Below are 16,528 nucleotides of genomic sequence, written 5' to 3'. Positions count from 1 at the left end.
GAAAGAGTAAATTAAGAAAAAGAAGGTTCACATTTGTGAAGAACGTAAATAAACTCTCAATGTCATATCTAATTTAGAGAGGATATCAGATTAAGGGTCACTGAGATAGTGCAACAGACAGGCTAGGGAATGAGGGTTATAAGACCAAGCAATTCAAAGCAACCATTTACATTCAGTAACAGACTCCTCAGGACGCTTGCTGCTGTTCCTGCCTTCACCAACATGACTCCTATCACCTGGTTTCCAGCCTGAGGAGCGGAGGAGGTGGGCTTACTCTTCTTCCATGCCTCATAAGTTTCATAGCTAACATAACAGGTAATTAACTACTAAACAGCCATTTTCTTCTCCTCTCCAGAGGGAAACTGTTGACCAGCCATCTAGAAAACATTTCTCTTGCCATTTTCATAACAGGAAAAAAAAAAAAATGTTTAGTGGCTCTTGGCAACCACTGCAGCCTCAGAGCCAAGTGGGCATTTTCACCAACTCCACAAGCCTCCATTTAATCCTTGTACTGAAATGATCAGAAAGTCCTACATGATGTCACTCTTCCCAACAAATCCCCAGATGACCCACATGTAAATCTTACACCTGTCTCCAAGGACTAACAGCTAAAGGAAACAGTTAAGAAGAAACTCATTGACAAAGAACGTATGTTTGCTGGAGGTTTTCTTGGTTTGAACTTTGGGGAACTAGATAGGACATGAAATCAGGCTCCGAAATCTAGTTAGCTGAAAACCAACTCCAAGAAGATTGAGGTGATAATACTCAGAAAGAGAGAAGGAAATGAGTCTGATAAAAAGACCACAAGCACAACAGATCCAAAGAAGTATATCCTGAAAGCAACTGTGTTCTCTGATAAACAGCCCTCATTTAAAAAAGAAAAAAAAATGTTGTTCTCATTTTCCTTCAAAGCAATTCAAGGTGTTCACAGGATAAGTAGTACCCTGGGCCCCATTGTACTGGAGGATAAGCATTTTCTCACATCAGAGTTAATGTATTGATCATGATACTTTGATGAGATGACTCCTGCATATTTGACTGGAGTTGGATAAAGATCATGCCAACTGTCCCTAAGCGGGACAGCTGAACTCATGTACCAGTACCCAATGCAAATCATGTGCCTAATACCAAATACAAGGGGTTCCAACTCAATGCCCCAGAGACCATTCATATTTGCACCAATTGGGAGGAATAAGGATAGGTGATACTCAGCTTGGAGTCTTTCAGACACTTGTGGAAGATGATCTGGCTGAAGCCACACAGACTGGTATCCTGGTCCCTTCCTTATTTGTTGTTTAGTCACTAAGTTGTGTCCAACTCTTTGCAACCCCATGGACTGAAGCCCGCCAGGTCCCTCTGTCTACGGGATTCTCCAGGCAAGAAAATTGGAGTGGGTTGCCGTTAAAATTCCCAGTGTGACTTTCTGTGCTCTTGTGAATCCTATCTATACTGGAAACTCTACACAAAAGAGAACAGAGGGACTTATGTTTTCTCTAAAATTAACCTCATAACTTTGCTGCCCTGATTCTTCAAGACCAAAATGAAAATCATCCATTTGTAACAATTATTGTTGGTCTTAATTTTCATAGAGCAGGCTTTCACTCTAACTAGTAAGAACCAAAAGAAAATTGCTCTTAATACCAAGTGGCTCAGTGGTAAAGAATCCACCTGGCAAGGTTCAATCCCTGGGTCAGGAAGATCCCCTGACCCAGGAGGAGGAAATGGCAACCCACTCCAGTATTCTTGCCTGGAAAATGCCACGGATGAAGGCATGAAATCCCATAGACAGAGGAGCCTGGCAGGCTACAGTCTGTGGGGTCACAAAGAGTCAGACATGACTGAGTGCACATGCAAAGATACTGCATTGTAAGGCCCTTAACCATTCAAATCTACCCTAATATCTCAGAATGCTAGGACTCCTTTTGTTTTAAGGGCTCTGCTGACTTTATATTTTTATCTCGCAGTGGCTGGTCTGACTCAGCTGGAAACAACTACTGAGGCAGAGTTCACAGAATCCTTTGACATGAGTTGACATATCAAGGTAAGATCATTATCAAGTAATACAGTGTTATTAACAGCAACAATACCCCTTTATCAAATAAAGGGAGTTTTGTCTTTTAGAACCAAACAGATTAAAATATTTTAAACAATCCAAATGAAAAATCACAGAAAAAGTGATTTTTGTATGGCTCTAAATTTTTGTACTACTGATTTTTGTATTATGTGCACAATTCACATACTACAGAACCGCTCTCCTTCACGGCTACAATACAGGTTTCCCTTGCTACATTTCCTTTCCTTTATTTTAAAAAGTCATTTTCAGGGACTTCCTTGGTGGTTCAGCGGACAAGACTTCATGCTCCCAATGCAGCGGGCCTGGGTTCGATTCCTAATCAGGGAACTAAGATCTCACATAAGGCTGCTAAGCCCATGCACTCTAGAAAAGCCCAGGCGCTGCATCAAAAACCCAGCACAGCCAAAAGAAATCATAAAAATTAAATAAATAAAAAGTCATTTTCCTTAAAAGAAAATTCTTTTCTTCTGTACACTTCCCTGGTGGCTCAGAGGTTAAAGCGTCTGCCTGCAATGCTGGAGACCTGGGTTCGATCCCTAGGTCAGGAAGATCCCCTGGAGAAGGAAATGGCAACCCACTCCAGTACTCTTGCCTGGAAAATGCCATGGATGAAGGTGTCTGGTAGGCTAGAGTCAAGGAGACCGCAAACAGTCATACACGACTGAGCAACTTCACTTCTCATGTATAACCCATGCAGACTAATGGTACTACCATTTACCCCTCACCACAGCTAGAAACCAAAATCTAACCTGGACTTCTTTCTCTCACCCTTCACAGCCAATCAAATCACCAAGTCCTATAGACTTTATCTTCTAAACATTCCAATCATCTGGTTCTTTCTTTCCAACTTGATAGCCAAAGCATTGCTGCTGGCCTCCATCATGCCTCCACCTGGAAAATCATCATAATTTCCTAAATTATCTACTTGTTTTCAGCTTGCCCCTTCTAGTCCATTCCTTCCTACTTCTGTCAAAACAATTTTTCTAAAGTGCCTTCAGAATACTAAATTCCCTCACATGGCATTTAAGGCTTCTCACTTACCAACCAATGTCTGCCCCTCAATTTATTGCTATCACCATTAAATGAACACCTACTATGTACCAGGCTATATGCTAGGGCACTGGAGATAACAAGGTTAGACACAGATGGTGATCTAAAGGAACTGCATGTGAATATATAATTACAGGGGAAAAAAAAAGGTTAAAGATGTAAATAGAAATATGAACACAGGAGCCCAGAGAAGGATGCAATTAACCCTGTCAGGGAGGAAACAGGCTGAGGTCAGGAAAGACTCTACAGGAGGCAATGAACAAAGAACTCTTTGCTCTTTCAAAGAATGAACAGAACTCTCATGATGGACATAAGCATGAAGATACAGGATAGTACGTTGAGGAAGATATAAATTCTGCTCTCTTCAAGGATCGCCTTTTTTAGTAACCCTCCCACCTGCCTCCAGTCAAGGTGAGTTAGGAGTTGGATCTCCTCCTTTATGTATTCCTTTGGACATATGATAATTATCATAGTTGGGTTTTCTTGTCACAGTCTCTTGCAGCAGACTTAAAAGATCAAGAGAAGATGGAATATCTTGTTAAAAAACTCTGGATTCTTAATGTGCACAGTGCCTGCACGTGACACAATGGTCAAATGCTTGTTGAATGTGTGATTATATAATATTTTGAGCAATAAACTCTTAAATTAGAAGATAATTTGCCTCTTGGTTCATACAGTATACTTGACAAATTAAGAAGCCTTTCAACAGACTGAAGAAAGACAGCAAGATTGTAAAGTTACAGCAGATTCCTTCTAGATCAAACAGACTGCTTTCTCTCTAAGCCTGGGTGGTGGTGGTGGTGTTGCTGTTCAGTTGCAAGTCATGTCTGACTCTTGAGACCCCATGGACTGTAGCCCACCAGGCTTCTCCATTAATTGGATTTCTCAGGCAAGATTACTGGAGTGGACTGCCATTTCTTTCTCTGGGGGATCCTCCCAACCCAAGAATCAAATTTGCATCTCTTGCATTGGCAGGTGGACTCTTTGCCACTGAGCCGCCAGGCAAGTCTGAGTTTACCTACAGGTAACATGAAGGTGTCATATTAAGTGACTGAATCTACCTGCATAAAACCTTGCATTTGTCCCTACCCCTTCTGTCTAAGTCCACAGGCATTTCCTAGAACAGACTTTTTTTTAAGAAGTTTTTTCTTTTTTTGGATGTGGATCATTTTTAAAAGTCTTCGTTGAATTTGTTACAATACCGTTTCTGTTTTCCGTTTTTGGGCAGAGAGGCATGTGGGATCTTAGTCCCTGACCAGGGATCAAACCTGTACCCCTTGCACTGGAATGCAAAGTCTTAACCACTGGACTGCCAGGAAAGTCTCTAGAACAGATTTTAAAATATATTCAACCGGGATGACGAGAGCCTTCTCACTAGACTTCCTACCTTCAGTCTCTTCACAGCAATTCATCTTCCACGTTGCTGCCATATTCATTTTCTGGCTCCAGTGATTTTCAAAACATCCCTTCCCATCCCACAACTGACTAGAGAGAAAAGTCTAACCTCTGCAGCCTATCCTCAAAGTTACCTACCATCTGACCACAGCATACATTTACATTCAACAAACTGGTCTGCTATTATTCTCCATACAGGCTCATGACTTCTCACCTCACATTACTCTCTCCTTAGAATACGCTTTTCTATCTATAAGTAGGAAGACTTAAACAGAAACTCCAATTCTACCATTTACTGATTGACGGTACACAAGTTATTTTAACTTTGAGTCTTAAGTTCTCTCATCTCTAAAAGAGGGGTACTGATACTGTTTGGTATCAAGTTGTTATGAGGATTAAAAAATAACATAATAGGTTGGGCACATAATAACTAATCAAAAAGTGATAGTTTTTATTATTACTATACTTCAAGGCTAATTCAAAAGCCACAATCCTAAGATGTTCAATATTGCTAACGATTAGAGAAATCCAAGTCAAAACTGTAATGAACCACAACCTTACACTGGTCAGAATGGCCATCATTCTGACTACTGTAGACTACAGCCTACAAATAACAAACGCTGGAGAAAGTGTGGAGAAAAGAGAATCCTGCTACATTGTTGGTGGGAATTAAGCTGGTGCAGTCACTATTCAAAACACTAGAGAGGTTCCCCAGAAAACTAAAAACAGAATTATCAGATGATCCAGCAATCCCACTCCTGGGCATACATCCAGACAAAACAATAATTCAAAAAGATATATGCACCCTATGTTCATAGCAGCACTGTTCACAATAGCCAAAACATGGAAACAACCTAAGTGTCCATTGACAGATGAGTGAATAAAGAAGATGTACTATATATAGACACACAAATGATATGTAATTGTATATACATATACAATGGAATACTATTCAGCCATAAAGAGTAAAATAATGCCAATTGCAGCAACATGGATGCAACAAGAGATCATTGTACTAAGTAAGTCAGAAAGAGAAAGACAAATACTGTATGATATCACTTATTTGTGGAACCTAAGGTGAGTCACTCTGGAGAAGGAACTAGCAACCCACTCCAATATTCTTGCCTGGAGAATCCCACGGACAGAGGAGCCTGGCAGGCTATAGACCATGGAGTGGCAAGAGTCGGACACAACTCAATGTCTAAACCACCACCACCACACCAAAGTGAGTCACTCAGTCATGCCTGATTCTCTGCAGCCCCACGGACTGCAGCCCACAAGGCTCCTCTGTCCATGGGATTCTCCCGGAAAGGATACAGGGGTCGTTTGTCATTTCCTTCTCCAGGCGATCTTCCTGACCCAGGGACAGAACCCGGGTCTCCTGCATTGCAGGCAGATTCTCCACCGACTGAGCTACCAGGGATTACTTGTGGAACCTAAAACATGCCGCAAACGAACCTATCTACAAAACAGACACACAGACATACTTGTGGTTGCCAAAGGGGAAGGAGGGTGGAGGGGGTATGGACTGGAAGCTTGGGGTTAGTAGACACAAACTATTACATGTAGAATGGATAAACAAGAGTGTCCTAACGTATAGCAAAGCACACTATATTCAAGATCCTGGCATAAGCCATATTGAAAAAGAATATTAAAAAGAATAAATACATGTGTTAACTGAGTCACTCTGCCAAAATTAATAAATCACAAATCAACTATTCTTCAATAAAAATAAATATATAAATGGCCAGTAAATATTTGAAAAGATGATCGTATGCTTAACTGCTCAGTCATGTCTGACTCTTTGCAACCCCACGGACTGCAGCCCATCAGGCTCCTCTGTCCACGGGGATTCACCAGGCAAGAATACTGGAATGGGTTGCCATTTCCTTCTCCAGGGGATCTTCCCAACCCAGGGATCAAACTCAGGTCTCCCACATTGCACGTGGATTCTTTACCAAAAATGTCACCAAATGGTCAGGAAAACTGAATGAAAATAACAAAGTACAGTTTTCACCCACTTTATTAGCAAACATTAAATTGACTATTAATAATCAGTTTTGGTTAGGATATTAGTATAGGAAAGACTCACAACATTGGCAGAATTTTAAATTAGATTTTTCTTTAAGAGCGGTAACTTGAAAGAAAAAAGAATGGTAACTTAGCAGTTTGTAACAACTTTTAAATGTATGTACCTCAGACTCTAAGATCTACTTCTCAGAGTTTATCCTGAAGAAATACTGAGTCCCCATGGGGAAAACTAAAAAGAAGCTACATTCCTAATAAAGTCCTCCTCCCAGCTGGAAGCAACCTCTCACTCCTTTAAATTCCTCAGAGGCAGTCTTTACTTCTCTTAAGATAGTTATCTTTGCTTTCTATTTTGTTATTTGGTTGTTTATAAATCTGGTTGCAGATATATCTTATCTACCTGGTGGTCTTTCAAACATTCTGAGAACAGAACCCATGGCTGATTCACCTTTTTGTTTCTCTTAGTGCCTAAAACAAAGGCACTCAAGCACTGATTACTGTATAAAAAAAAAAAAAAATCTTAAGAATTATATGTTCATTTTCAGATGAAAAGACACACATTAAAGAATTCATATAAATGCACAGAAAAGTGTTCATATCCCCTTCTTCTCTTCAGGATAAGTACAACAGGAGGCATAATGCTTCCTGGATTATTTTAAAACATACATGGTTGTCCTCACCTCATCAAGTGGGCACTTGATATCCAGGTTGCAAACAACTCAAAAGACAGTCTGTTCTGACCTAAAAACTCAAGGAAATGTTCTAGTCTTCATGAGAACTCCGAAAATACATTCCCTGTCTCCCTCAAGTGAGTTGAGATCTTAGAAAATTGCCTAGGGCTGACTGGGCTAGTCGTTGCAGACACAGTTCCCCTCTTTGTTGGGGCTGAGAGGCAGCCCTCAAGATGCCTTAGAAACCATACATGCTAGGCCTATGAACTGGCAGGTTTTCTTAGTAAAACAGAGAAAACACTTTCACATAATTTAAAAGGGAATCTGAGGATTCTGCATTTTTCAATGCCAATGCCTGGTCTGAATATTGACTACTATTTAATTTCTCACCTCTCAAGTCTTACAGACAACCCTTTGGTGATAGAAGCTGATGGTTTCCACACATGAAATGATATATGCAATCTTCCTGAAGATCTGTATCACATGGCTACTCTTACAGAAAATGGAACAAGTAAGACTCTCTTCCCCACTGGAAAATAGTACTTACTTTGCTTATGTCAATTTATAGGAACCCAGCAATAGAACTGATCCAGCATTAATTCTTTAAATACAGGATCTTGGCTCTTACAAAAGCCTTAAGATCAAATGGACTGAAAAATCAGTAAGCTAGCAGGAGAGGAATGGATTCAGTATAGAAGTGGAATAATCAATGACCTCAGAGATTTCAGACAAATCAGATTTTCTATTGAAGGCAGAGATATAAATATCACAAACACAACACAGACACAGAGAAACAAAAGCCTCCAACTCAACTTTCTGTTTGAAAACTTGTTAGGTCTAGAGAACTGTTCAAACCACAGCTGCTAATGGTTATGGATTTGGCAATCAAAATGTCTTTGTTAAAAAAGAAAAAAAAGGTTTTAACTGCCTTACTATTGAGGTTACAAACCACAGCCTTGATGCACTGCTGCAGTCAACTTCCTCCCTGCTGTTTTTGAGAGCTTACATCTGCTGCTGGCAGATAAAACCCTAGCAAGGCATGGGCTGCTTCCAGGGGAATACAGAAGAAGTCTTAACTAGACTGCTCTCACCTACCTTTCTTTCCTGAGTTGAGGCTACAGCCTTTTCTGCATTGCTCCTAACTTGTTTAGGTTGATCAGTGGCCATTACTCAGGACAACTGACAGTCTAGCAGGATTTTTTTCCTGGCACAAATCAGCCATGCCAGCCATACTACTTTTAAAAGATAAAAGGAAGACTAGTTCTTCGCTCAGGGGAAAGCATTTTAAGCACATATTTCTAAAGCCACTTATAGTGTAGTGCACTTGATTTTAAACAACCACCAATAAAACCTTTTCTGTTATTTCTTTTAAGGAACTAAATAATCATACTATGCCCAAAATAGTGTACTTTAACTTATCAAAGAAAGGCCAAGAATGAAAGCTCAGGAAGTAAATTACTGACTTCCTTTGGGGACGAAAAAATTTAGGAACAAGATGGAGAGATAAAATATGGTCCCAAGTCACAAAGGAGATTAGTTTCGGTTAAAATAAAAATTACTAGGTCTACACAGGTTTTCAAAGAAAATGCAATTCAGCTTGGTGATGAGGAATGAGGATGAAGATGCAGAAAGAAGACATAGGTCAAGAAACTGCTTTCTGGATTATTGTCCCTCAGTGAGCTGATCTATGAGGACCAAGAAAACCTCCAATGTATTTAGACCAGCACTTGCTAACTATATATACCACAAGATACTGGTATGTAAATACAGGGGGAGTGGGGGTGGCAGGGGGTGGGGTTGTTGTCAAAAAGCTATGAGAACACTGTATACTATATTGATCAAATAAATCAGAGAATTACTTCAGAGAGTCATAATGGACACTAGCACATTAAGGGCTCTGAGAAATTCTGCAGCAAACAAATAAATTTATTAAATCTAAAAAAATTTTCCAAATCTGCATAAATTTTCTATGCATCCACCCCTTACTATGCAAGAAACCCCTTACTCCTTTCCTTCTTTTTCCCCAGAGAACACCAATGCCGTGGAATGGTTTGGGAAATGCTAGTCTAGAGCTATTATTCCTAAACTCTCAACTCATTCTTGAAAAAATGAGAATAACGTTAGTAAAACAGACTAGGCAATCACAATTCTTACATCACAGAACCCTAACTCAAACAGAGACAGGTGGATGACCAAAGGTGCTTGGGACATTTTCCAAAAGACAGCCAAATACCAAAGCTACAACCTTTCAAAGTGGTAACAGCCTTATCCAATAAATAATCCCCTAAAAGAGCTATTATCAATTCTGGATACATTCATGTGCTACTCTCAGAAACAGAAGGTGGTGGGGGGGGTGGGAAACAATGGGGAAAAGCCACAGCAAAGCTGACCATAGGGAAAACAGATATGGGGCTCCTGTTTGATGGAAGTCTCGTGGCTTTTGGCATTTGGGGATACTCTAATGTCATACACATCAGGAAAATTCATAAAGAGTTGCCAGGACCTCCAACTGGGAACACATGGAGCATGTACTTCTGGGTGTTGCCCTCATCATCCTCAGGATAAAAGACAGAAAATAAGCTCAAGGAGGGGTACTATGCTGACTGAAATAGAGAAATTCTTGAGAAACCAATAAGATTTATTCTGTTAACTGAGTTTCTAATTTCCATACACCTTGTGGTACTCTAGAGACTAGGATTACAGCCTCCTACCCTTCTCAACACAAATTTGTGGCAGAAAGAAGATTGGTTAACTGCCTAGAAACTGAATTCATTTGACCCTGAATCAAGTGGTGGTCTGCCTGATCAACAAATGAGGTAATAAAGGAAGGCCCCTGGCCAAAACCCACCACACACTGGGCCAGATGCTCCTGTGCTCTCTTTGAGAATGCAGCAATCCTGTGAAGGAAATATGACATATCAAGTGATATTAAGCTCTTCATGGATCTCTAGAACTGTAAAGTCTACATCAACATAAGGAATTTTCACAATTATTATTTTTAGAGTGAAAAAAAAGGAAAAAGGGAGGAGAGGAGAGGAGAGAAGACACTGAAAAAATGGGCAAAACGTCCATAGATAGAATCGGCACAAGGGTGTGGAAAACAAATGGCCTTCACGTATCTGCAGTTTTGCCTAGGTCTAGATCAGGTACTAAGGGCAAAACAAAAGGGCCGGAGTCAAAATTCATACCGAATGAAAGCATTATACTCACAAACACAAAGTAATCAGAAAAGCGCTGAGGAGGCAATCCACAAGGAACTGAAATACAGAAAACTAGAGGGATATTAACTATTGGCTAAAGCCTGTGAGGAACGAATAGAAAAAGTGAGATGGATGGGAACAGTTTTTTTGTTTTTTTTTTAGTTTATTTGGCTGCCCTGGGTCTTAGCTGTGGCACGTGGGGTATAGTTCCCTGACCAGGGATCAAACCCGTGCCTTCCACATTGGGAATTTGGAGTCTCAGCTACTGCACCACCAGGAAAGTCCTTGGTTTTTCTTCTTTTTTCTAAGCAGACACTTAATTAATAATGAAAGGCAATTAAGAGTTTCTGAAAAACAAAGAATTAACTGAGAAAATTAAGGTGAAGAACATATTCTTAAGTACAGTGGTGGAACCCCTACTGCATAACGTAACTGTTCCAAAAAACAGGAAAATCATACTTTTAGGTAAGACTCTTTAAGGAGGGGACTTTCCTACTTTGGATTCCTGCTAGTCTGAGTCTTAACATAAGGATCTGAATTTCTAAAGTTTTCCAATTAAGCTAAAGTCCTTCAGCTCCCTCTGCTGTTCAAAGCTGAACTCTGCGCTTTCTGCTCAGTCGTGTCCGACTCAGCAACCCCAGGCTCCTGTCAGAGGATTTCTCAGGCAAAATACTGGAATGGGTTGCCATTTCCTTCTCCAGGGGATCTTGCCAACCCAGGGACTGAACATGCACTTCTGGCATTGGCAGGCGGATTCTTTACCACTGAGCCACCTGGAAATCTTTAGCAATCAAAATAAATGAAAATACATACAAGATGCGTATACAAACACAAACACATACCCAAAGACGGCATGGTCCAGGCAGGCAGAGTTCAAACATACACGTCTTTCATGAATTCTCTAGGCTGGACCAAATGTTTCAGAGTATATAACAAAATCTACCATTCCCACCATCTACCTGAAATAATTCAAGGAATAATGAACAGTTTCTTCCCCAAGAACAGGAAAGCTTTATTAAGGAAAAGGCTTCTACACTCATTAGTCAGATTGTAGCAGTAGCTTTTTAGGCAGAAATGTACAGGTACCAGTCCTCCACATCATCGCTCTATTTTTGTTTGTTTGTTTGTTTCCTTCTGCTGTGGTCTTTTCTCTCTCCAGTATTTCCTCCTTAGGAGATTCTCCTCACATGTCTAAATTCAGTTTCTAGCTCCTTACCATACACAGGATACTCTGAGCTGAGGAAGCTACAGGACAGCTATCCTGGCAAATCAAGCATCTGTCCAAAAGAAATGTTCTTTACTCACCTGATCCTTAAACTGCTTCTGGGATAAGCAGTCAATTAGGTCCACACAGCCCAGAAGACAGCCTGATGGATAGTCGTTGGGAAATTCCACATCTAAATTGAGAGTAACAGAAGGATTATATACATTTCCTTCTTTGTGACCCTGGAACTCACAAATCTGTTTTCAATTCTGAATAAATTATTTTCTCATCTGTTTATAGACATAAGGAAAACTATCAAGCTTGTTACCTAGCATAATTGTTTGAATTTTAACAAAAAAGTTGGTTAACTGGCTTAGTCCACTATCCACATCCTAAGCTATAGGAAAATAAGCCTCACACCACTGAAGTTCAGGGACCCCACAACTTCACTTCAAACACATCAATTCCACTATACTCAGCTGGATCAGACTAGAGTTTGGTAGTGCTGGGTTCCAGAAATTTGAGGTTTCAAGAGAGCAACTATAAAAAAGTAGTAAAAAAACATAAGAATGTCAGAATACAGATTTTAAAGAACCCAATCATATCAGTCAAAACAAAAAGTTATTTTTAAGGAAACATGCACTTCTGATTCCTAAAGCTTGATTTCTTAACTTTTAAAGGCGGTTCTGTAATTATTCTCATTTTACCTTCAAAACTACTATATGCATTGAATCAGGGAAGGAAACCAAGACAACCAATGGTCAGAAATTTATATTCTATTTTTTAGGATATAAATTGAGAGTGCTTGCAGTGATTCTCATAACTCACTGCTGAAGTCAACTAACTTTGTTCTGTCCAAATCTGATTGCAGATGTCTATTTGAGTCACTCTCAATGAAAAAAGGTCTTATTTGTGGTTGTTCTTCCCAATCTAAAGATCTCAGAATTTATAGTAGTTATTTTACTCTCATAATAACAAAAAATATAGAAAATTAAGACTAGTTGGTTGATTCCTGACGCTGGGAACTGAGATTTTTCTTTGTCTTGTTTGGGGACTTAATGCTTTGAATAGCTGTCCATGATTTGCCACACACACACGTAGTTTAAAGTCCCCTTCAGCCAAAAAAAAAACCCCCAAAAAGCCACAGGAAGAAGGAAGTGAAAGAGGATGAACGTCAGTGACTTCTCTCCACAAAGTAAGACTGAAATTAGAAGAGTATGTGGCTGTTACCTTTCCCACGGAGGAGGAGATAAGTAGTCTGGAGTTCTGAGACTTCTTGAGGAGAGGGTCTTTTTGCTGTGGCTGCTATCCAAAGTCTTCCTCTGTGAGGGGTGTACCAACTTCTGCCCTCCACCCTTAAACAAATACAAATTTAGCGGGAAGAATCTAAATGCTAGTGTCTACTAAAAAAATGTAGTGATGCTTTGACTTCTAGTATGTGGAGGACTGGTACATGGACATTTCTGCCTAAAAAAACTATTGCCATGACCTAGCTAATAACTGTAGAGTCCTCCTCCCATAGAGGATCTCACAGGTTCGAGCTAAGTCGTTCAGGCATGTCCGACTCTGCAACCCTATGGGCTGCAGCCCACCAGGGTCCTCTGTCCATGGTTTCTCCAGACAAAAATACTGGAGTAGGTTGCTATTTCATTCTCCAGGAGGATCTCATTAACATACAGCAAATTATCCAGGTGAGCCAAGAGATTTACAGATGATGTATCTCACCACAAGGGGTATTTCTGATAAAAAAAAAAAATTTCTCCTGTAATACCTTTCACTTGAATATGAACCCTGTTCCCTAGTTTTCCCTTTCATTAGAACAAATCATCTCTCTCAGATCCTATTTTTTACCTATCTCTGTAACTCAGAAATGAAGCTTTCACCAGCCTTTGGACCTCCACAATCCAAATCTTCCGTTTTCAAAGCATCCGAGATGTATCACAAAAATTAAAATCCCTGCCTTTGAGTCATAAAAGATTTGTTCATTGTTCTCTAACCTGCCAGAAAAATCCCCACCCACACATAACTCCTGAAGAATAGTACTTTCACAGTTACTATTTAAGAGTTTAACTAGATAAAAATGCTATCATCTTTAAATTGCGAAGACATTCATTTATATTTTCCAAGTATTTTATAAGGGTTATATTCTTTGTAGATAATTAAACAACCTGTTAACTAATTTGAAAGAACCTTTAAGTGGAGTAACAAAATGCAATCAAGAGAATGTTACAGCTATCTACTTTCTAAGGATTACAAAAGATGTGTCTCCTTTAGTTTCTACAATACAAAATAAAGTAGCCGGATAACATAACCCTATTATATGTGCCTTATAATGGGAAACAGAAATTCTCTTATCCTTAGTTTTCTAACAGAGATGAATTGGAAGAGTACCAGGCTCGTGGTAGATACCCAATAAGTGGAGAATGTATCAATATATTCCTTCCCTCTACTCCAAATGATCCCAAGGGATACTGGGAAAATAGTCTCACAAATGTGGCAGAACCACCCACTTTGTTTCTGTGGGATTAGTGACTGTGGGTTGGATGCTGTTCATCCTGTTCTTTTAAGTGAGAAAATATGGATAACACAGATCCAAAATAAGATGAGAGCAATATAAACATTCTGATTCCCTCAGCAAAAAGCAAGCTGTTTCGTATTCTACTTTGGGAAAGAAAGACACCTCAACTGCAGAGAACGGAATAAGAGCAGACATCTGAGGGCCCAGGGACCCTGGAGCAGCAGATTCACATGCACTTGTAATGCCACTTTGTACATGGATTACGGAACATTTAGGAGGCAAAGCAGCAAAGGCGGACTTTCAAGAAGGGAGAAAAATGGTAATGCACCTTCACAGAAGGTAAATCACAGCTAACAACATTAAAGTTGAAATGACTGCTCCTAAGTTCTGATAATAATTTTCTTTCAAGAAAGCAGAAAAATGACTGAAGCTTACAAAGTAAGAGTTGAAACAGCACTTTGAAAACCAGAACTCTAGATCCACATCTGGCACTAACTAGGCTTTGCAACTCAGAGCAACCTATTGGGTTGGTCAAAATGTTTGTTTGGGTTTTTTGTTTTGTTATTTTTGGCTGCACTGGATCTTTGCTGCAGTGCGCAGGCTCTACATGGCAGCATGTGGGCTTATCTCTAGTTGCAGTGTGCAGGCTTCTCTTGTTTTGCAGCACAGGCTCTAGAGTGCCCAGGCTTCTTCAGTCGTGGCTCATGGGCTTTCTACTTGCAGTGCACAGGCTTAGCTGCCTCACAGCATGTGGGATCTTGACCAGTGATGGAACCCCCATCCCTTGCATTGCAAGGTGGACTCTTAACCACTAGACCACCACGGAAGTCCTCATTCGGGTTTTTCATAACATGTTATGGAAAAATCCAAACACATTTTTTGGTCAATCCAATCAACACTTTGCCTGCTTAAGTGTTTAATAAGACTGTAATAATACTGGACTTAGCTACTTCAATACGGCTACTGTTTTGAAAAGTATAAAACTGTATTTAAATATAAGGCATTATTATTGGGATAAGTTAGAACACTGGCAGGGATATAAAATTCTAACAGATAAAACAAGAAGGAAAAAATAGGTATTTATATCCTCACACTCACTGCAGTATTATTTATAATAGCCAAGACGTGCAGACAATGTAAATGTTCATCAATGGATGGATGAAGATTATTCAGCCATAAAAGAAAACGAAGTCTTGCACTTGCCACTATCTGGACCAACCCTGAAGAATTATGGTAGAAAGATAAATATTTTATGATCTTACTTTACACGTAGACTCTGAAAAAAGCAAACTCATAAATACAGTGATAAACTGAGTGAAGGCAGTCACAATGTACAAACTTTTAATTATAAGATAAATCCTGGGGATATAATGTGCAGCACAGTGATTATAGTTAATAATATTATACTGCATATTTGAAAGTTGCTAAGAGAGTAGGTCTTAAAAGTTCTCATCACAAGAAACAAAAAAATTTGTAACTATGCAAGGTGATGGATTTAAGACAAATATATCATGGTGATCATTTTGCAAAATATACATATATATGTAATCATTATGTTGTACACCCTGACGATGTTTTATGTCCATTATATCTCAATAAAACTGGGACAACAAGGGAGAATGAACATATAATAGTAAGTGAATGAAGAAAACCATAAACATATATATATATATTATGACCTCACTATATAACAATTTGTGAAGGATAAAGAATTTAAACAAACACTCCAAAATTATAACAATAGCTGTTTCTAGGCAGTAGAATTCTTTCTTTCTCTAGCTCATTTTCTGTATTTATCAATTTTCTGTTTACATTTACAAAAGCAAAGGGAACAGTTGAACTCAGAGGAAATATATGAAACCATGGAAGAGTAAGCTATCACCATTACTCACATGTACGACTTTATACGACCTCTACTTATCCTCACTACTCCTCCCCACTTTTTGTAGAAAAGGAATTTGTGGTAAAACAGCTTCTCAATATGGTTATTCACATTAAAAAATAGATGCACAGATAGAAAAACAAAGTCATAATTAGGCTAGTGACTTTTAAGAATTAGTAAACAGGCATAAGAACTCTGAATTTCCAATAGGATCAAACCATTAAGGTTGCTGAGTGCTATATTACAAAGGCAGACGCAAGGGAAGTTTTCTCAATAAGCTTCATTCCAAAGAAGAAAAAACGTACATTCTGTTCTTTGTTATGACTAGGATCTGTGATCTTTCTAAACTCAGTTTTTTTAAGCTATTCAGTGAAAAAAAAAGTCCATAACATGCATGAATACACTGCTTAAAGTTCTATGTGCTGAAGGGTATCATAAATCATTGCTAGGCTGGCAAGAAGAATCCCAATCCATAAAGCGAAATCAAATTTACGTAAAATCTTTCA

The 16,528-nt window shown here is 39.2% G+C and overlaps 1 protein-coding gene across 1 annotated transcript in view; it reads right to left on the bottom strand.

Moving 5' to 3' along the window:
- The window catches only part of TRIP4 (thyroid hormone receptor interactor 4), a 50,712-nt gene that overhangs the window by 10,996 nt on the left and 23,188 nt on the right, over positions 1–16,528 (bottom strand). The window contains exons 10-11 of the mRNA XM_005685661.3: positions 12,853–12,977; positions 11,724–11,815 (exon numbers count right to left, since the gene is read on the bottom strand). Coding sequence (XP_005685718.1) covers positions 11,724–11,815; positions 12,853–12,977 — 217 coding nt within the window. The remainder of the gene's footprint in view (positions 1–11,723; positions 11,816–12,852; positions 12,978–16,528) is intronic.

Source organism: Capra hircus, chromosome 10 (assembly GCF_001704415.2).
Source record: "Capra hircus breed San Clemente chromosome 10, ASM170441v1, whole genome shotgun sequence".
In the NCBI taxonomy this organism is placed as follows: domain Eukaryota; kingdom Metazoa; phylum Chordata; class Mammalia; order Artiodactyla; family Bovidae; genus Capra; species Capra hircus.
Note: the sequence above shows the minus strand (reverse complement) of the source record. Positions and strands in the feature narration are given on the sequence as shown.